This window comes from Pelodiscus sinensis, chromosome 30 (assembly GCF_052426305.1).
Source record: "Pelodiscus sinensis isolate ZL-2025 chromosome 30, ASM5242630v1, whole genome shotgun sequence".
NCBI classification, from domain to species: domain Eukaryota; kingdom Metazoa; phylum Chordata; order Testudines; family Trionychidae; genus Pelodiscus; species Pelodiscus sinensis.
The window spans coordinates 3,171,298-3,192,500 of NC_143081.1; the positions used below are offsets into that span (position 1 = coordinate 3,171,298).

General features: G+C 55.7%; 2 protein-coding genes across 2 annotated transcripts in view; both read left to right on the forward strand.

The window, feature by feature from the left end:
• Positions 1–223: 223 nt before the first annotated feature.
• The window catches only part of LOC149521007 (mast cell protease 1A-like), a 33,313-nt gene continuing 12,333 nt past the window's right edge, over positions 224–21,203 (forward strand). Inside the window, exon 1 of the mRNA XM_089774179.1 lies at positions 224–311. Within this exon, the coding sequence (XP_089630305.1) occupies positions 236–311 (76 nt within the window). The 5' untranslated portion in view covers positions 224–235. The remainder of the gene's footprint in view (positions 312–21,203) is intronic.
• LOC142821052 (mast cell protease 1A-like) lies at positions 7,156–18,273 on the forward strand. Its single transcript, XM_075911834.2, has 5 exons — positions 7,156–7,280; positions 13,709–13,853; positions 14,335–14,470; positions 15,527–15,784; positions 17,452–18,273. The coding sequence occupies exons 1-5, from the start codon at positions 7,214–7,216 to the stop codon at positions 17,593–17,595; spliced, it is 750 nt and encodes a 249-aa protein (XP_075767949.2). The 5' UTR covers positions 7,156–7,213; the 3' UTR covers positions 17,596–18,273.

Here is a 21,203-nt window from a genome sequence, read left to right on the forward strand (position 1 = left end):
GTTGGCCATGGCGCCAGGCCAGGGACCGGAGCAGAGAGGAAACCTCCCGCTAGGTGGGCGCGGCCATGACCTGAGAATTGATCAATGGGCACCTTGGCCCGTGGCCGATCTCTAGTGGGCGTTCCCGGGCAGGAGTGTACGTGGGGCCCTGTGATTGGCTGGCCCTGCCCCCGCTCTCCCCCTCCAGTCCGTATAAGCCTCAGACCAGAGGGAGCGACTCCGTGCCTGGCCCGGGATGGCTCTGACGATGCAGCTGTTCGTTCTGGGTCTGCTCCTCTGGGCCTTCCTCCTGCCCCCTGGGGGCTGGGCTGGTGAGTGGGGGAAGAGCGCTGGGGGTGAGCTGGGTGGGGAGCTGTGGGGTGAGTGAGGGTCTGGGGTGTCCATAGTGGCACAGAGCTGAGCAGGGGTCAGGGAACCAGGGACAGGAATTATGTAGGGGTGGGCTGAGACTTTGAGGATGCGGAGCAGGATCCCAGCCCAGGGATATGACGAGATTCCTTCTGTGGGTCTGGTCTCCTCCCAGGTGAAATCATCGGGGGACGGGAAGCCCAGCCCCACTCCAGGCCCTACATGGCTTTTCTGTACATACAAGATGGGAAGGAAATGTCCATTTGCGGTGGGTCCCTGGTGTCGAAGAACTTTGTGATGACGGCCGCTCATTGCTGGAGAGAGTAAGTGCCTCTGGGCTGGGCCGTGGATTGGGGGGTGTAATGGGGGAGGGGAGAGCCAGGAGCTCAGGTGCCAGCGTGGGAGGAAGGCGGGAGAAAGGAGGTGGCCAGGCTGGGGGAGCAGAGCCCAGGGGTCTGACCTGCTCAGGAGGTGGTGGTGAGTCTCCAGGGGCCTCTCAACAGACAGCCCAGCCCCAGCGCTGGATAAATCAATGGGGCTAAAGCACAGGGAAGGAAGGGATCCCACCCCAGAGCAGCTCTGCAGGGCCCTGGGCTGGGGGCTGGGCATGGACCCCAGCCTGGACCTAGCCAGGAGAGGGGAGCTGGGTGGGGAGGAGCTGAGACCCAAGCACAATCTTGGAATCTTGGCCCCGGGCTGCCCTGTCCTTTCAGGAGCAGAATTTATGATCCAGGCACACAAGTGTCCGTCCCCTAACGCCCCCTGTGCTCCCAGCTCTGACACCATCATCACTGTGATCCTGGGAGCCCAGAACATCACACAACGGGAACCGAGCTGGCAAGTGATTGAAGTGCAAAAGCCGATCCCCCACCCACAGTACGACAGCGAGACTATAAACAACGACATCATGCTGCTGCAGGTACCGACCCCATCCTATCCCCCACCCCCAGTGACCTCACACTGCTGCAGGTACCACCCCATCCCATCCCCCACCCCCAGTGACCTCACACTGCTGCAGGTACCGCCCCATCCCATCCCCCACCCCCAGTGACCTCACACTGCTGCAGGTACCACCCCCATCCCATCCCCCACCCCAGGGACCTCACACTGCTGCAGGTACCGCCCCCATCCCATCCCCCACCCCCAGTGACCTCACACTGCTGCAGGTACCACTCCCATCCCATCCCCCACCCCCAGTGACCTCACACTGCTGCAGGTACCACTCCCATCCCATCCCCCACCCCCAGTGACCTCACACTGCTGCAGGTACCGCCCCAATCCCATCCCCCACCCCCAGTGACCTCACACTGCTGCAGGTACCGCCCCCATCCCATCCCCCACCCCCAGTGACCTCACACTGCTGCAGGTACCACTCCCATCCCATCCCCCACCCCCAGTGACCTCACACTGCTGCAGGTACCACTCCCATCCCATCCCCCACCCCCAGTGACCTCACACTGCTGCAGGTACCGCCCCATCCCATCCCCCACCCCCAGTGACCTCACACTGCTGCAGGTACCGCCCCATCCCATCCCCCACCCCCAGTGACCTCACACTGCTGCAGGTACCACCCCATCCCATCCCCCACCCCCAGTGACCTCACACTGCTGCAGGTACCACCCCATCCCATCCCCCACCCCAGTGACCTCACACTGCTGCAGGTACCGCCCCCATCCCATCCCCCATCCCCAGTGACCTCAAACTGCTGCAGGTACCGCCCCCATCCCATCCCCCACCCCCAGTGACCTCACACTGCTGCAGGTACCGCCCCATCCCATCCCCCACCCCCAGTGACCTCACACTGCTGCAGGTACCGCCCCCATCCCATCCCCCACCCCCAGTGACCTCACGCTGCTGCAGGTACCGACCCCATCCTATCCCCCACCCCCAGTGACCTCACACTGCTGCAGGTACCATCCCCATCCCATCCCCCGCCCCCAGTGACCTCACACTGCTGCAGGTACCACCCCCGTCCCATCCCCCACCCCCAGTGACCTCACACTGCTGCAGGTACCACCCCCATCCCATCCCCCACCCCCAGTGACCTCACACTGCTGCAGGTACCGCCCCATCCCATCCCCCACCCCCAGTGACCTCACACTGCTGCAGGTACCACCCCCATCCCATCCCCCACCCCCAGTGACCTCACACTGCTGCAGGTACCACCCCCATCCTATCCCCCACCCCCAGTGACCTCACACTGCTGCAGGTACCAATCCCATCCCATCCCCCACCCCCAGTGACCTCACACTGCTGCAGGTACCCCCCATCCCATCCCTCACCCCCAGTGACCTCACACTGCTGCAGGTACCAATCCCATCCTATCCCCCACCCCCAATGACCTCACACTGCTGCAGGTACCAGCCCATCCCCTCCCCCACCCCCAGTGACCTCACACTGCTGCAGGTAGCACCCCATCCCATCCCCCACCCCCAGTGACCTCACTCTGCTGCAGGTACCGCCCCATCCCATCCCCCACCCCCAGTGACCTCACACTGCTGCAGGTACCACCCCATCCCATCCCCCACCCCCAGTGACCTCACACTGCTGCAGGTACCGCCCCATCCCATCCCCCACCCCCAGTGACCTCACACTGCTGCAGGTACCACCCCCATCCCATCCCCCACCCCCAGTGACCTCACACTGCTGCAGGTACCGCCCCATCCCATCCCCCACCCCCAGTGACCTCACACTGCTGCAGGTACCACCCCATCCCATCCCCCACCCCCAGTGACCTCACACTGCTGCAGGTACCGCCCCATCCCATCCCCCACCCCCAGTGACCTCACACTGCTGCAGGTACCACCCCCATCCCATCCCCCACCCCCAGTGACCTCACACTGCTGCAGGTACCGCCCCATCCCATCCCCCACCCCCAGTGACCTCACACTGCTGCAGGTACCACCCCATCCCATCCCCCACCCCCAGTGACCTCACACTGCTGCAGGTACCGCCCCCATCCCATCCCCCACCCCCAGTCACCTCACACTGCTGCAGGTACCGCCCCCATCCCATCCCCCACCCCCAGTGACCTCACTCTGCTGCAGATACCTCTCCCACCCCATCCCCAAGGGAGGGCACCTTTGCCAGTCTCTTTGCTGTCTGGGTGCTGGGGGATCTGGCAATGCACATGTGGATCTCCCTATAGCAGCTGTGTACAACACACGGGTCATAGGTGTGACTCTGCATGTTCAATGTGGGATGGGCACTTGTGGGTCTGACTCATCCATACCAGTCTGGGGGGCAGGTACTGAGCTCCTTGGGGCTCTCAAGCCATGATCTTGGGTCTCAGGCTCCCAGCCTGAACATTATTGCCACCCTGCTGGTGACTGATTGGCCGGTGGCGGTGGGGAGAGAGGCCGATAATTTTTTCCTATGGGGCCATCCTAAGAGTTTGGCAAGTGGTCAAAGGCTGCAGATCTATGGAGGGGTGTGGGGCATGGGGCTGCCTCCAGCAAAATTTATCAGCTGCTATTGGCTGGAAACTGGTCAATGGGAGCTGACCGGCCCCCATCCCTCTGCCATATCCAGAGCAGAGAGCAGCCAGCCATTTGAAGTGTGAGCTGCTCCCTGCTAAGAGTCCTGCTGGGGCCACTGTGGGCTGCATCCTACCCTGCCCTGCCCTGCTCCGTGGATAACACTGTGATCTGTCATTACAGAAGGATACTGGGTAGAAGGGGCCTTCCTCGACCCCCTGAATTTGAGTTCCTGCAGCCCAGGGCAGAAATTCTCTCAGAGGGCGGGAGTGCATAAGTGACCAGATGATGGTCCTGGGGGATCACAGATACCATGGCGATGGGCCACAGGGATGACCCTGAACACTCAGCACTCTGGTCGTGCTCCTCCTGGCCTGACCCATGGCCAACGACAGAGCCAACATCCCCAGCCAACAGACAAACTCTTGGAAACCTGACCCCCGCCGTGCAGAGTTCTGAATTTTTGCCGTCCTAGCCAAACCATTAAGGAAAGAACTGATCATCACAACAGAAAGGGAGGAGGACATTGAAGGTTCACATTTAAAATGTGAAATCAGGAGTTCATTTTTGTATATGCTGTTTGCTTAGAGTCATGGAGTATAAAACCTGCTTAGACAATTGTCTTTAAAGCATTAACAGGGATCCCTCCCTTTTGGTCCCTAGAAGACAACCGTGAGAAAGAAGTCGATAAAAATCACTTCTAACCGTTTTGAAGATAAGGTCATTTCTTATTTTTTTGGCTAACGACTATCAGAAAGACACAGCTTCTAATAACGGACTTTCTATGTGTGCCAAAGAAAATTTCGGTAAAGAAATTATATATTTTTTGCAACCGAAGGCCCTTCTTCTGAGATAAAGCTAGAGCCCGACAAACCCAAGCTGAAAAACACAACCCTTCAGTAAGATCACACGCCAGAAAGTGACATTAGCTGTAACTGTCAACTTTCCCCCTCATAGACAGTAAAAGTTTGAAAGAACCTACATTAGCAGGTTTTTCTCCTGAATGACATTAAGAAAGCAGCTGATATGAAAAATGGCTCTTTATAAAAATTAAAGGGGAAACTTTATTATTCGCAGAGGGAGACATCTCTTCTGAGATAAACACACACACACCGATTGTGTGAAGAAACACGGGCCCTGAGGGATCCATAAAGCAATGTTCTCACTAGGAAACTTTCAAAATGACTAAATTTGACGTAATAAGTCCTCAATTAAACTAGTGTGTCCTCACTGCGGGGAAGCCTTGAAATCAGTCCGAGGGAGGCTCTGTCCATGTAGATGCGCTACCTCAATTTAGAGCCCCTGGAAGCCCTGGGGAGTAATTAGCTTGAATGACTCTGGGGAGTCGTTATTTCGAAACAGCAGCACCGGAGCATCCCCGTGACTGCTATTTCGAATTGACTCCTTTGCATTTCTCCAGATGATGAGCAGGAGGACGGATTTTGAATTCCATGGATCTGTTATTTTGAAAGAACAGGCTTGGGAATGTGGATGTTCTGCTTATAAATGAGCTACAGTTCATCTTCAAGTTTGACACAATCAGCTCTGGATTAAACACAGACTGTGAATGGCTCGTTAACTACAAAAGCAGCTGCTGCTCTCTTGGAATTCACCCCTCCAGATCAGCTGCTAGAAGTGGGCCTCATCCTCCCTTATTGGATCCACCTCGTCATCTCCAGCCTGATCCTGGCCTGCATATTTATACCTGCCTCTGGAAATTTCCACTCCCTGCATCTGACGAAGTGGGTCTTTGCCCACGAAAGCTGATGCTCCAACCCTTCAGTTAGTCTATAAGGTGCCACAGGACTCCTGGCTGCTTTTGCAGATTCCGACTAACACGGCAACCCCTCTGGTTTTTAACACGGTATACTAGCTAGTAAGACAGACAGACATTAGACAAACACAAAACAGAAAACAATCTTTGTTGCAACAATACATCCATGGTGTTTGTAGGGTGTTCAGCTGGTACCAGCTTGTCCTGATTTTCTGAAAGACAAAAAAAAAAAAAAGAACATACTTCTACCCCTTTGGGGGTGGCATTATTTACGTACTTTGTCTTTTACAAATATGTTTTTATTCCTCTCTTTGCTTACAATTACTCCTATAGTTACATAGTTTTGTTTTGTAGGCAAAACAGGTTTCAATGGTTTCTACCCCTTCTTTTGGGTGAATTACCCCATTGTGTAATCATCAAACTCAGGAGGGGTACTTCAGTGTTCTTCTTGTACAGCAGCCGAGGTTAGCAAGTTTCTGCTGTGTTAAGTTCACGCATAGAGAATAGCCAAGAAGCATTTTTACTGTAATTCTGGAGGATTTTCAGTGTGAGTTGTGTCTCCAATGACCGTTTTTCTAAAAGCATTCCTTTAGACTACTGCTCTTTGAGATCAGTTTGTTAATAGCATCTTTACATCTTTGCCTATACAGACCCCCTTTTGAATCTGTTTTCACATTTAGCATTGTGCAAACAGAAATCCTTTTTCTTGCTTATTTTTAGATCTTGAGATTTTTAGATTCTCACTTTTAGGGTTGACTCCTTTTTCCCATCTTTCTTTCTGGAGGGCTACAATTTGAACTTTCTGATCTCAGGGTATGTCTACACTACCCCGCTAGTTCGCACTAGCAGGGTAATGTATGCATACCGCACTTGCAAATGAAGCCCGGGATTTGAATTTCCCGGGCTTCATTTGCATAAGCGGGGAGCCGCCATTTTTAAAACCCCGCTGGTTCGAACCCCGTGCCGCGCGGCTACACGGGGCTCGAACTAGGTAGTTGGGACTAGGCTTCCTATTCCGAACTACCGGTACACCTCGTGTTTCAGTCCTGGCTTGACAGAGCCCTGGCTGGGATGCCTGAGTTGGGTTTGGTCCTGCTTTGGGCAGAGGGCTGAACTCAATGACTCCTAAGGTCCCTGCCAATCCTGGGATTCTGGGATTCTAGACGATGGATGGGTGAGCTTCAAATCCACCAGATGCCAAGTGTGCAGGATCCAGGCAGGGAATGGGAGGTGGGAGGAGGAGGTTGCTCTGTCCTAAAGGGATTTACCCTGGGCTCCTTCCTCTAGACCAGCGGTTCTCAAACTTTTCGGACTCCGGAGCCCTTTACATGCTTAAAAATGTATGCGGCGCCCTAGCAGTCCACTGGTGGTTGTGCCTATCTATGTTGGCCACATTAGACCTCGTAGAACCCCTGGGACTCGGTGGAGCACAGTTTGAGAAACACTGCTCTAGAGAGAGGCTGTTTTCTAACCACTCCCTCCATCCTCTGTCCGCCCGCCATGTATCAACAACGTGACTCTGAGGTTTCTGTGTGCCAGCTCCCCACGTGAGCCGAGCGCCGCTGGCTCTATAAAGCCTCCAGGGCTGAGGCTCAAGCCGTGTCACTTTTCCTAGATGGTGACGATGCTGCTCCTGATCCTGCTGCCCGCAGCCTTTCTCCTGCCCCCCGGCGCTGGGGCTGGTGAGTGGGGGGGATCAGGGATTGTGGGGAGCTTTCTGGGCTGTTTACAAATCCCGGCTCCTCCCCAGAGTCAGATGCTTCTGCCAGGACGATGGCTGGTTCCTTCCTCCCAGCTAGGGGAGGTTTGGGCTGGGGGCGGGGAGTGAGAGATCCTGGGTTCTGGAGCTGGTACGGAGATAAAGCCCCCGAGATACTGAGGCTGGGAAAGAGGATCAGGGGGCTCTTAATTAGGGGTTCAAAACCAGGCCTCCAGGGGTGTGGTGTAGTGTCAGCACCTGGGCTGTGGGCAGCAGGGGGTACCCTGACACTCCCAGGACAGTGGCTAAACCTGTTCTACAAGTTCAGGGAAGAGAGGGAACAAAGGAAGTGCCTGTTGGGGGAAGCGGCAGTCTTGGGCTGGAAAGGTGATGGAGACAGCCTAGGGAGGAGGCTTGGAGACTAGGGGCCTATGGCCACATCCCATCTGTGATGGTCTGGAAAATCAATAACATCTAGTCTGCTGGCTGATGGAGACTGTTCTGGATGCTATGGGGGTGCAGGATCGGGGAAACCCTGACTTGCCGTCACAAGGGGCTTTTTCCCACCTGGGAAGTGGGGTCTAGTGGTTAGAGCAGGCAGGGTGCGAGGAGCCAGGACTCCCTTTGTCAGTGCGATTACTGGAAATGGAAGCTCTTCAGGGGAGGGTCTTGGGGTCTGTGCCCCATATGCAACTATCAGGAATGGATTTTGAAAATGGCCTCTGGGATACAGACGACAAACGAATATTCCCGAGTCGTCTCCGGAAAGACTCCAATGGGAGCCATGAACCCACTTGTCTGGCTTTAAGTAGCCAGATTTCTGACCACATCTGTAGCTCAGCTGGGTCATCTCCCGCCGTGGTTGCCCTGATATCGACTGGAACCTGGCCCCTCGCTCTGGACTGTTCCCAGGGGCCCATGAACCCCACAGAACCAGCGTTGGGTCCCCCTGTAGGGGCGCCTCCCGGTGGGGGATTTCTGGGGTTAATGCCAAATGAGCAGGTTGGCCATCCCAACGTCCAGCATCGCTCTGAAGGTCATAGACAGTCAACCATGCCAGCCTAGTTTATCCTTACTGGTCCCTGTGGCAGTGCTGTCCTTCACCCGGCCTTCTGTCTTCTCCTCCCTCCCTGTTCCCCCCGCTCCCCGCCGGCCCTGATGCCTTTACACCGATTGTCAAGCTTTTTCTCCTACCTGAGTCGAGTTGTGTTTGGACCTGCTCTGAATTTTTTATCCATGGGAAATTTCAACTTTTTCATTTGAAACCCCCAAGGAAATTTACTTTTCTAGTGACTTTTTAATGAATTGTTTAAAAGACACTTGGGAATCAGGAAAACTGGACAACAAAATACACATAAAGGCTCATCCTGTCTGATCATCGCATCACAGAATCCCTGGGCGGGAAGAGACCTCAGGAGTCATCAAGTCCAGTTTCCTGCCCAAGCCAGGACCATCCCCAACTCAAGCATCCCACTCAGGGCTTGGTCAAGCCGGGACTTAAACACCTCTAGGGATGGAGATTCCACCCCCTCCGTAGGGAACCCAGCCTAGCGCTTTCCTCCTAGGGAAATCGTTTTTCCTAATCTCCAACCTAGACCTACCCCACTGCAACTTGAGCCCATTGCTCCTTGTTCTGCCACCTGCCCCACTGAGAACAGCCTCTCTCCCGCCTCTTGGGAACCCCCCTGCAGGGAGTTGCAGGCTGCTCTCAAATCCTCCCTCCCTCTTCTCTTCTGCAGACTACACAAGTCCAAATCCCTCAGCCCCTCCTCCTAAGATATTAAGTATTTTCTGTCTTTCCTTAAAAAGTCTTGAAACTGTGGGTCATCTGCAATTATGCATGGTCACAATGTTAATCCCTTCTTGCACTGCACAATGTGGAAATACAATTCGCTTTAGAGTAACCCAGCTAGTTGCAGAAACATCAGTAAAGTTATATGAAGGTTAGGAGAAGAATTTAGGTGAGAGGCAGAGATACCGAGAAGGGAGGGAAGGGAGTTTCGGGGCGGGGTCATGCATTTGAGAGTATTCAGAGAATTCCGGGAATGCATGTCATATCTCTAGCAGCTTTTCTCGGGATCTCCATGGGTACATCTAGACTACAGGGTTTTGTCGACAGAAGTTTTGTCGACAGACACTGTCGACAAAGCTTCTGTCAACAAAGAGCGTCTAGACGACATCCAGTTCTGTTGACAAAGCAAGCTGCTTTGTCGACACAATAGTGTGGACACAAAGGACAGTGTAGATGCAATAATGCCTTCTATCAACAGAAGAAGGGGGGACATGATAGCGGTTTTCAAATATCTAAAAGGGTGTCACAAGGAGGAAGGAGAAAATTTGTTCCTCTTGGTTTCTGAGGACAGGACAAGGAGTAATGGGCTTAAAGTGCAGCAGGGGAGGTTTAGATTGGACAGTAGGAAAAAATTCCTAACTGTCAGGGTGGTCAAATATTGGAATAAATTGCCAAGGGAGGTGGTGGAATCTCCCTCTCTGGAGATATTTAAGAACAGGTTAGATAGATATCTGTTAGGGATGGTGTAGACGGAGCTTGGTCCTGCCTTGAGGGTGGGGGGCTGGACTCGATGACCTCTTGAGGTCCCTTCCAGTCCTATTATTCTATGATTCTATGATTCTAACTCTGTCAACAAAAGGCGTTATTCCTTTTAGAATGAGGTTTACATACGTCGACAAAAATGCTGAGTTTTGTTGACGTTGTCGACATAACTCTAAGGCAGTGTAGACACAGCTATGGTTTTGTCGACAAAAGTCCACTTTTGTCGACAAAACCCTGTAGTCTAGACACACCCCATGAGGCTGTATCTGCACAGCATGATTATTTTGGAATACAGGTACATTCTGAACACCTGGTTGTAACTCGATTGTGTCGTAAGTTGGAAATACCCTTAAACACGCTGCCTGCACTGTCTGAAAAACTTAACGTGCATGGTTCTCAACTAGAAAATATAATGTTTGGGTTAATCGGAAGTTGGTCGTAAGTACGGAGGATTGTAAGTTGGTGTTATTGTACGTCAGGGACTGGCTGTAAGCTCTTCTGGAAGAAATACTGCAAAATTGCTTATTTTGAAATAGTGCGTCTACACTACAGAGAAATCTCGAAATGAGTCTGAGGCTCCAATGTGGACACCCTATCTTGAGTTAGGGTACGTCTAGACTGGTGTGTTTTCCCACTCCTGCTTAGTCTCCAGAGTGACCAACGGTACATTTGTTTGACCAAACAAATTGTCAACTGAAAATGCAGAAAACTGGGGGGCGGGGATGGGGATGTATGATCAATTTTCACAGCAAAACACTGACGTGGTGGAGGCGAGGAAACATAGCCTGGGAAACTTGTCATTGTCTTGAGAACGCGACGGAAGGGAAGCCGTGCTGAAGGGCGCTTCGGGAGCAGCCCTGGCTTGTCTCGGGGGGCTGATGAAAAAGGCGAAACATCAGCAGGGGATGAGTCGGGGGTGGTCTCGGTGACTTTGGCACCCAAAGCCATTCAGTCTAGGTCATGTACTTACTGTCCCGTCCCCGGTGTGCTTGGCGCCAACTCTCCACCCATTGAGGTCAGAGCTGTAACTCTCCCCCAGGACCCATGTGGGGCAGAGTTGAAAGGGGGCAGGGTAACAGGCATACGGACAGGGGCAGAGCCTCAGCAGAATGAGGCTGTGGGGCTGCCCTTTGGGACGGGGAACTGGGTCTCAGCCCGGCCCAGCTCAGGGAGGTGCTGGGCCTCTTTGTGTGGACGCCTGGTCTCCTCCCAGGTGAGATCATTCCTCTTTTAAGAATGAAAATCAGGCACCTAAACCCCTTAGGAACACGCTCCCGGGGCCTCCGAGTCCTCTTCTAAGAATGAAAATCAGGCACCTAAACCCCTTAGGAACACGCTCCCGGGGCCTCCGAGTCCTCTTTTAAGAATGAAAATCAGGCACCTAAACCCCTTAGGAACACGCTCCCGGGGCCTCCGCGTCCTCTTTTAAGAATGAAAATCAGGCACCTAAACCCCTTAGGAACACGCTCCCGGGGCCTCCGAGTCCTCTTCTAAGAATGAAAATCAGGCACCTAAACCCCTTAGGAACACGCTCCCGGGGCCTCCGAGTCCTCTTTTAAGAATGAAAATCAGGCACCTAAACCCCTTAGGAACACGCTCCCGGGGCCTCCGAGTCCTTTTTTAAGAATGAAAATCAGGCACCTAAACCCCTTAGGAACACGCTCCCGGGGCCTCCGCGTCCTCTTTTAAGAATGAAAATCAGGCACCTAAGCCCCTTAGGAACACGCTCCCGGGGCCTCCGAGTCCTCTTCTAAGAATGAAAATCAGGCACCTAAACCCCTTAGGAACACGCTCCCGGGGCCTCCAAGTCCTCTTTTAAGAATGAAAATCAGGCACTTAAACCCCTTAGGAACACGCTCCCGGGGCCTCCGAGTCCTCTTTTACGAATGAAAATCAGGCACCTAAGCCCCTTAGGAACAAGCTCCCGGGGCCTCCGAGTCCTCTTTTACGAATGAAAATCAGGCACCTAAGCCCCTTAGGAACATGCTCCCGGGGCCTCCGCGTCCTCTTTTAAGAATGAAAATCAGGCACCTAAGCCCCTTAGGAACACGCTCCCGGGGCCTCCGCGTCCTCTTTTAAGAATGAAAATCAGGCACCTAAGCCCCTTAGGAACACGCTCCCGGGGCCTCCGAGTCCTCTTTTACGAATGAAAATCAGGCACCTAAGCCCCTTAGGAACATGCTCCCGGGGCCTCCGAGTCCTCTTTTAAGAATGAAAATCAGGCACCTAGGCCCCTTAGGAACACGCTCCCGGGGCCTCCGAGTCCTCTTTTACGAATGAAAATCAGGCACCTAAGCCCCTTAGGAACACGCTCCCGGGGCCTCCGAGTCCTCTTTTATGAATGAAAATCAGGCACCTAAGCCCCTTAGGAACACGCTCCCGGGGCCTCCGAGTCCTCTTTTACGAATGAAAATCAGGCACCTAAGCCCCTTAGGAACATGCTCCCGGGGCCTCCGAGTCCTCTTTTACGAATGAAAATCAGGCACCTAAGCCCCTTAGGAACAAGCTCCCGGGGCCTCCGAGTCCTCTTTTACGAATGAAAATCAGGCACCTAAGCCCCTTAGGAACATGCTCCCGGGGCCTCCGAGTCCTCTTTTACGAATGAAAATCAGGCACCTAAACCCCTTAGGAACACGCTCCCGGGGCCTCCGCGTCCTCTTTTAAGAATGAAAATCAGGCACCTAAACCCCTTAGGAACACGCTCCCGGGGCCTCCGAGTCCTCTTCTAAGAATGAAAATCAGGCACCTAAACCCCTTAGGAACACGCTCCCGGGGCCTCCGAGTCCTCTTCTAAGAATGAAAATCAGGCACCTAAACCCCTTAGGAACACGCTCCCGGGGCCTCCGCGTCCTCTTTTAAGAATGAAAATCAGGCACCTAAACCCCTTAGGAACACGCTCCCGGGGCCTCCGCGTCCTCTTTTAAGAATGAAAATCAGGCACCTAAACCCCTTAGGAACACGCTCCCGGGGCCTCCGCGTCCTCTTTTAAGAATGAAAATCAGGCACCTAAACCCCTTAGGAACACGCTCCCGGGGCCTCCGCGTCCTCTTTTAAGAATGAAAATCAGGCACCTAAACCCCTTAGGAACATGCTCCCGGGGCCTCTGAGTCCTCTTTTAAGGATGAAAATGATTCTGTGTGTGTTTGAACCGGACACTGCTCAGGGAAGGGATCAGGGCTTCTTGCAGTGACAAGCACAGGAAGATCCCGGACCTGGGTCTAGGTCCCACAATAAAGCCAATCGCTGCCATTCCTTAAAGGGGAGATTTTCCTACACTCCCGCCCGCCCGGCGCCTGCTCCCGAGCTGATCCCAGAAGGTTTGTCATTTTCCCAAGGGGAAGTCTCACTTTGCACTTTTCAACCCCCAAACCCTGAAAATTGTCCCTTAGAAATTTTCCAGGATGGGAGGGAAAGAACCAGGTTGCAGAAGAAAAAAATTCTGCCCAGCTGCAGGGTAGGAAAGGCTCCCTGGGGTCGGATTCATTCAGTCAAAGCCACTTCCCCTGGCACCGATTTTTCGGTGAGTCGGGCGAGGAGCAGACCAGCCTGGTCCCTGCGGGCGGGTGGAGAAGCAGCCACAGAAGCCCCGTCCGTGCCCTGCTGGGGACGGGCTGGACCGGCCTGGGGTGACTTTGGCCCACGGAGCGGTGAACACAAGGCAGGGTGATTCCTGCCCCACTCTTGGGGTCTCTGACACCGATTCTACCTCCAGCCAGGTCAGTGCTGCAGATTCTCCCTCCAGCCCCATGGGGGACCCAGTGTGGGGCAGAGCAGAGCAGGGGGTGGGGATCCACAGACACCGATCCCCCAGGGAGAGAATCACAGCGGCCATTTTTATGAACCTGCTCTGCCCCCAGGTGAGATCGTCGGGGGCCGGGAAGCCCAGCCCCACTCCAGGCCCTACATGGCCTATCTGCAAATACAAGGTGGAAACTTCAAGAGCTGCGGCGGGTTCCTGGTGGCGGACAACGCTGTGCTATCGGCTGCTCACTGCCAGGGACGGTAAATGCCTCTGGGCTGGGATGTGGGGGCGGGTGGGTCAGTGGGGGAGGGGGAAGCAGGATCTCTGGTGCGGCTGTGGCAGGGGTAGGGGGTGGCCAGGCTGGGGGAGCAGAGCCCAGGGGTCTGACCTGCTCGGGGGGCGTCGGTGAGTCTTCAGGGGCCTCTAAACCCACGGCCCAGCCCTAGCACTGGGGAAATCAATGGGGCTAAAGAGTGGGGCAGGGAGGGGTCAAAGCCACCTGCAGCTCTGCAGGGCGCCAGGCTGGGGAGCTGGGCATGGACTGAGCCTGGATCGAGCTGGGAGGGGGGAGTTGACTGAGATGACGGAGACACCCAAGCCCAAAGGGGCGGGAATGAATCTGAGACCCGGCCTGAGAGCCGTGGGCTGCCCTGTCCCTGCAAGTCCAGAACTGATGAGCCTGAAAAACACGAGTCCAGGCCCGGCCCCTAACGCCCCACGCGCTGCTCTCGGCTGTTCCAGAAGCATCAGTGTCATCCTGGGAGCCCACAACATCGACAAATGGGAACGGAGCTGGCAAGTGATCCGAGTGCAACAGCAGATCCTCCACCCGCACTATGATAATAAATCTTATAATAACGACATCATGATGCTGCAGGTACCACCCCACCCCCAGTGACCTCACACTGCTGCAGGTACCGCCCCCATCCCATCCCCCACTCCCAGTGACCTCACACTGCTGCAGGTACCGCCCCCATCCCATCCCCCACCCTCAGTGACCTCACACTGCTGCAGGTACCACCCCCATCCCATCCCCCACCCCCAGTGACCTCACACTGCTGCAGGTACCGCCCCCATCCCATCCCCCACCCCCAGTGACCTCACACTGCTGCAGGTACCGCCCCCATCCCATCCCCCACCCCCAGTGACCTCACACTGCTGCAGGTACCGCCCCCATCCCATCCCCCACCCCCAGTGACCTCATACTGCTGCAGGTACCTCCCCCATCCCATCCCCCACCCCCAGTGACCTCACACTGCTGCAGGTACCGCCCCATCCCATCCCCCACCCCCCAGTGACCTCACACTGCTGCAGGTACCGCCCCCATCCCATCCCCCACCCCCAGTGACCTCACACTGCTGCAGGTACCGCCCCCATCCCATCCCCCACCCCCAGTGACCTCACACTGCTGCAGGTACCACCCCATCCCATCCCCCACCCCCAGTGACCTCACACTGCTGCAGGTACCGCCCCCATCCCATCCCCCACCCCCAGTGACCTCACACTGCTGCAGGTACCGCCCCCATCCCATCCCCCACCCCCAGTGACCTCACACTGCTGCAGGTACCGTCCCATCCCATCCCCCACCCCCAGTGACCTCACACTGCTGCAGGTACCGCCCCCATCCCATCCCCCACCCCCAGTGACCTCATACTGCTGCAGGTACCTCCCCCATCCCATCCCCCACCCCCAGTGACCTCACACTGCTGCAGGTACCGCCCCATCCCATCCCCCCACCCCCAGTGACCTCACACTGCTGCAGGTACCGCCCCATCCCATCCCCCACCCCCAGTGACCTCACACTGCTGCAGGTACCGTCCCCATCCCATCTTACCACCTCCAGTGGCCCCAGAGTTTGGGGTTTTGCTGGGGACGGTGTATGTCTTTTTACCCATGAGTGCAACTCTGATATTCATCTCCCTGACTGTCCCAGCTGGCTCACCCCCCGAAGGCGAGTGACTATGTGAAAGCCCTCGCCCTGCCTCACGCTGGTGAGAGGGTGCACCCTGGGTCGGTGTGCAGTGTGGCTGGGTGGGGCTTCACTGTCCCAGGGGATGAGAGCTCTTTGGCCAGCGCGCTGCGGGAGGTCGATGTGGATGTGCTGGAGGACGGGAAGTGCAGGTACTACAAGTACAACCACACCACAATGCTGTGTGCCGGGGACCCGCACAAGGGCAAAGACTCTGCCGGGGTAAGTCTGCCCCCACCTTCAAGCTCCTTGGGGAAATCCCCGTGGTTCATGTGTGTGTCCCCCTAACCGTACTGGTGAGCTGAGAGAACGTGGTGGGGCGGGGGAGAGCGGGGTGAGCAAAGACTGGAGATCAGTGTTTCTGAAACTGGCAGTCACAGGTGTGCCCTGGAGAACAATAGAGTTCAAATTGGCCGCCCTTAAAGGGAAAGGCAACTTTTTTTTTTTTTTTTTTGCTGTTCCTCATTAAAAATAATATTGTTTGGTGTTAAAACGTTTAAGAAACTCTGGTGTAGATACACTGGGAGTGACACAGTCTCCGGATAAATCCTGGAGGGGAACCTCAAGGAATCCATTCTGGAGCCCTTGGAAGAGGGGAAAGTAATCGGGAATAGTCAACATGGATTCACCAAGGGGAAGTCCTGCCTGACCAACCTGATTAGCTTCTCTGACGATGTGACTGGCTCTGTGGACATGGGGAAAAGAGGAGACTCAAGACCTATACAGTCATGAGTGGGATGGAGATAACTTCTCCTTAATTCACTATTTGCTTGTTCCCATAATATAAGAACTAGGGGCCACCCAATGAAATGAATAGGGAGCACGTTTACAGCAAATAAAAGGAAGTTTTTCTTCACGCAGCACACAGTTAACCTGTGGAACTCCTTGCCAGAGGATGTTGTGAAGAACAGGACTTTAACAGGGTTCAGAAAAGAGCTAGATAGATTCAAGGAGGTTAGGTCCATCAATGGCTATTAGCCAGGCTGGGTAAGGAATGGGGTCCCTAGTCTCTGTCTGTCAGAGGGTGGAGATGGATGGTAGGAGAGAGATCGCTTGATCATTACCTGTTCAGTTCACTCCCTCTGGGGTGTCTGGCATTGGCACAAGACACTGGACTAGATGGGCCTTTGGTTTGACCCATTCTGGCCGCCCTTATGTTGTTCTTAGGAAGGTGGTGGATGTGATTGACCTGGACTTTAGCAACGCTTTTGAGAAGGGCTCCCACAGTGTCCTTGCCGGCAAGATATAAAAATCTGGATGGGATAAATGGACTGTCAGGTTAATAGAAAGCTGGCTCGACTGTCAGGCCCAATGGGTATTGGTCAATGGCTCGATGTCGGGTTGGCAGTTGGTTTCTCGTGGAGCGCCCCAAGGATCCGTTCTAGCACCAGTTTTGTTCAACATCTTTATGAGTGACCTGGAGGAGGGGAGGGGTTGCGTCCTCAGCAAGTTTACGGGTAACACTAAGCTGGGGGGAGAAGTAGAGACACTGAGGGAAGGGAGAGGGTCCCGGGTGATCTAGAGAAATTAGAGGATGGGGCCAAAAAAAATCAGACGAATTTCAACAAGGACAAGTGCAGAGTCCTGCCCTTGGGCCGGAAGAATCCCAAACATTGCTACAGGCTGGGGACCGACGGGCTAAGCAGCCGTTCTGCAGAAAAGGCCCTGGGGGTTCGGTGGACGAGAAGCTGGAGATGACTCAACAGGGGCCCTTGTAGCCAAGCAGGCTACGAGCATATTGGGGGGCATTAGGAGGAGCATGGCCAGCAGATCTAGGGGAGAGATTATTCCCCTTTCTTCGGCTCTGGGGAGGCCACATCTGGAGAAACGCGTCAGTGGGAAATGATTCCTTGGCCTGTTCTGCATCCGTGGCCTGTTTTGTTCTGCAGGGCGACTCCGGCGGCCCCCTGGTGTGCGGGGGTAAGGCCCAGGGCATCGTCTCCTTGGGGACTAACACCCCCCCGGGCGTGTACACGAGAGTCTCCTATTACACCCATTGGATCCAGGACATCCTGAGGAGATGGAAGCCCTGAGCCACGCCAGGCATCACCGCGCAGACCAGAGCTTCTGTCCTGCGGAGAGGCCCAGGGCCTGCTTTGCTGAAGGGCTCAGCCCCCACCCCAAACCCCACACATCCCAGCTGGAGGATCCGCCCCGCCCCAGCCATTAATCTGCTCAGCTAGCACCCGGCTCATGGCCAGCTCTTGCTAGGGAACAGCTGGGCCGTGTGAGTTAGGAGCCAAACCCTGACGCGGACCTGGCGGGTTGTTGCTCTCCGTGGTGTGAGCCGGGCGAGTGTAGGAGATTGGCCCCATAACGTCCACCTGCATGTCCCCCCTGGAACCGCCCCCGGCCCTGCCCTCTCTGGGCCTTCCCCACATGCTGGCCCCCTGGAGCATCCACCCCTGCTCCAAACACGCCCGGTCTCGAGGCAGCCAGGTCGGTGGCAGGGAACTCCAGGACGTTTGTGCTGATCGACTGCTGATAAAACATCGGCCCCGATCCTCCCCTGCCCGGCTGCGTTCGGCTCAGCTCCCCTCCCCTGCTGTCTGCCCCACCGCCAGCCAGTAATAAAGTCAGATTGCTAAAGATTCGGGTCCTGACGCATCCACCCTGAGCTTTGCCGTACGGAGCAGCTGCTGGACCTGCCCAGGCCAGGAGGGGAGGGACCTTACAGGGGAGGCCGGGCTGGCAGTGAATGATCTAAGTTGGGACCGAGGTGTGACGAAGTGGGGGAGCTCTGGAGGGGTCTGAAGGGGTTGCATGCGGGGGGGGGGCACTCAGTGTCCCTGGGGGTTCCAGCCAGCGGGGAAGAAAGGGCGGGTCGGACAGAGGGGCCAGGTGACCCCAGAATGGCCATGGAGGGGCTGCTGGGGGGATCGGAGGCTGGGCTGGAAAGCGGGGGTACGAGACGGGGCAGGGGGCAGGCGGACCCCACCGGGCTACAGAGGAGGCTCACACGGGCTGTGCCCTAAACCCCAGCCAGAGTGAACAAGGGGGAGCAGACTCCCCAAATGAGCCCCCCTGTTTCCCCACAACACGAGAGGCCCACACGCAGCAGCCCCGGACCGGACGAGGGATCCCGACCTCGGAGAGGTCAGTGAGCAAATTCTCACACGTCCTAATGTAGCATCCGGCTGGACAGCGCTGGCCACAGACCGTTCCCAGGGGAGGTGGGGGGTCGCCCCACACATGGTGCAATTTGGCACGAGTTCCTCTCCCAGAGAGGGCAGCTCTTTAGATTTCCCCTCCGGTACCTTGGGGGAGAATGGGGGAGTCCAGACTGGGGGAGAACAGAGGGAAGGGATTCAGGCCAAGAGATCCCACAGAGAAAGTGAGTGGGGTGGGGCTGTGGGTACCCGTCTGTGGGGTGGGGACATCGGTCACCAGCCTGGCCAGAGAGACGATGAGGGTCTTCATATGAATCTGGTCTCCCCCAAGGTACCATCCCATCCCATCCCCCGCCCCCAGTGACCTCACACTGCTGCAGGTACCGCCCCCATCCCATCCCCCACCCCCAGTGACCTCACACTGCTGCAGGTACCACCCCCATCCCATCCCCCACCCCCAGTGACCTCACACTGCTGCAGGTACCGCCCCCATCCCATCCCCCACCCCCAGTGACCTCACACTGCTGCAGGTACCACCCCATCCCATCCCCCATCCCCAGTGACCTCACACTGCTGCAGGTACCACCCCCATCCCATCCCCCACCCCCAGTGACCTCACACTGCTGCAGGTACCACCCCCATCCCATCCCCCACCCCCAGTGACCTCACACTGCTGCAGGTACCGCCCCCATCCCATCCCCCACCCCCAGTGACCTCACACTGCTGCAGGTACCACCCCCATCCCATCCCCCACCCCCAGTGACCTCACACTGCTGCAGGTACCGCCCCATCCCATCCCCCAGCCCCAGTGACCTCACACTGCTGCAGGTACCACCCCCATCCCATCCCGCACCCCCAGTGACCTCACACTGCTGCAGGTACCACCCCCATCCCATCCCCCACCCCCAGTGACCTCACACTGCTGCAGGTACCGCCCCCATCCCATCCCCCACCGCCCAGTGACCTCACACTGCTGCAGGTACCACCCCCATCCCATCCCCCACCCCCAGTGACCTCACACTGCTGCAGGTCCCGCCCCATCCCATCCCCCACCCCCAGTGACCTCACACCTGGGGGTTTGCTCTCCTTTGTAATTAAGTCCTGCCCGTTGTGGGGTTCCCCCTCCCCATGCGGATATTAATTTGTGACTTTTCCAGCTAGTCATTATACTTGCAAGAGGAATATTGTGGTGATACTAAAAGTTCTTTCTCTTTTCTTTTTATTATCCTGGTGTTGGTTAATTTTTGTGTCCTGGTTTGTACTTTAGGGGTGCAATTTCCCACGTGACCTCTTCCCTGATTTGTCTTATCATTACTTTGGAGGCAGCAGTGGATTTTATCCCCAAAATCTCGGTTTTTAAGATTTTCAGGGGGAAGTTTATACCAAAGCCTGGGAAGGTCAGGTTTTGGGGTACTTTTCAGATCCCCACTTCTGCATTTATCGGGCCAGAGTGGGGAAGAAGCCTTGACAATGTTACTGACCCTCAGCTTACTGCACTTGGTACCAGGATGGGCCACCCCAGCTAAGCACGGTTCTAGGGGCTCTGCTGTGGGGGGCATAACCCCGTTGGATCGATTCTGCCCCCCACCTGTGCGGTGGGTTTCCAGGAAAGGAAGGGGTAGAGGAGAACCTATCCAGTGGAGGAAAACATAACCCTGCGCCCCCATCTCAGCTCCAACCCAGGTGTTGGAGGAAGAGGCCAGCAGAGCCAGGCCAGGAGATGGCTCCGCCTCTTTCCCATGCGTCACCCACTGCGTGTACAGAGTGGGGGTGTGGATCATGGCTTGGCACTGCCCCAGAGGTGCATCGCTCCAGGCCCTGGCTGTGGAAGGCACCAGACTGCAGAGGAACCTTCCTGCAGCTCCTCAGCCCCACCCACATGGCGGGGCGGGAAGTGTGATTGGCAAAATAGCAGCTGGCAAGCGCGTCTGCCAGTCCGCGGCGAAGGAAGGTATCACCAGAGGCAGGAGTCCGGTGCTGTGCAGGGGGAAAGGCTGCTGCTGCACAGAGACTGGCACCCAGATGTCCGGGAAAGCAGGGCAGGGCTCTCCTCTTTAGGGGGCCCGCAGCTGCTTAGAGGAGACACCGTGCTGGGGAGTAGAACGCAGGCATCCAGGAGAGCAACGCAGCCAAGGAGGATCTGAGGGTGCAGGCGGGATCTGAGCCCCTCGAGGTGGGAGGTATCCCCGTTGGCTGGGACGAGTTACTCAGGGGAGATTAGCAACTTGTGTACTTATTTATCCTGACTCCCGAGGCCACTACTTCTGGAACAGAAATAAGTCAGGTTTGAAAGAGTTCTAGCTCCGCAAAAATGTAATCTACCAATTCCCACCCATCCATCCTCATACATCCATCTTCCCCACCTTGCTATAAATATTTCTCTAACCAATATCTATCTATCCTCACCTACCCCTTCTGTCTGTCTGTCTGTCTATCTATCTATCTATCTATCTATCTATCTATCTATCTATCTATCTATCTATCTATCTATCCCCATACACCTATCTATCTATCTATCTATCTATCTATCT

What these genes read in the sequence shown, in the direction of transcription:
- LOC142821052 (XM_075911834.2), top strand. Translation starts at nt 7,214, where the DNA reads ATGGTGACGATGCTGCTCCTGATCCTGCTGCCCGCAGCCTTTCTCCTG. An exon ending in GCTGCTCACTGCCAGGGACG is followed by an intron (nt 13,854 to 14,334) that starts GTAAATGCCTCT and finishes CGGCTGTTCCAG; the next exon opens with AAGCATCAGTGTCATCCTGG. An exon ending in ACGACATCATGATGCTGCAG is followed by an intron (nt 14,471 to 15,526) that starts GTACCACCCCAC and finishes TGACTGTCCCAG; the next exon opens with CTGGCTCACCCCCCGAAGGC.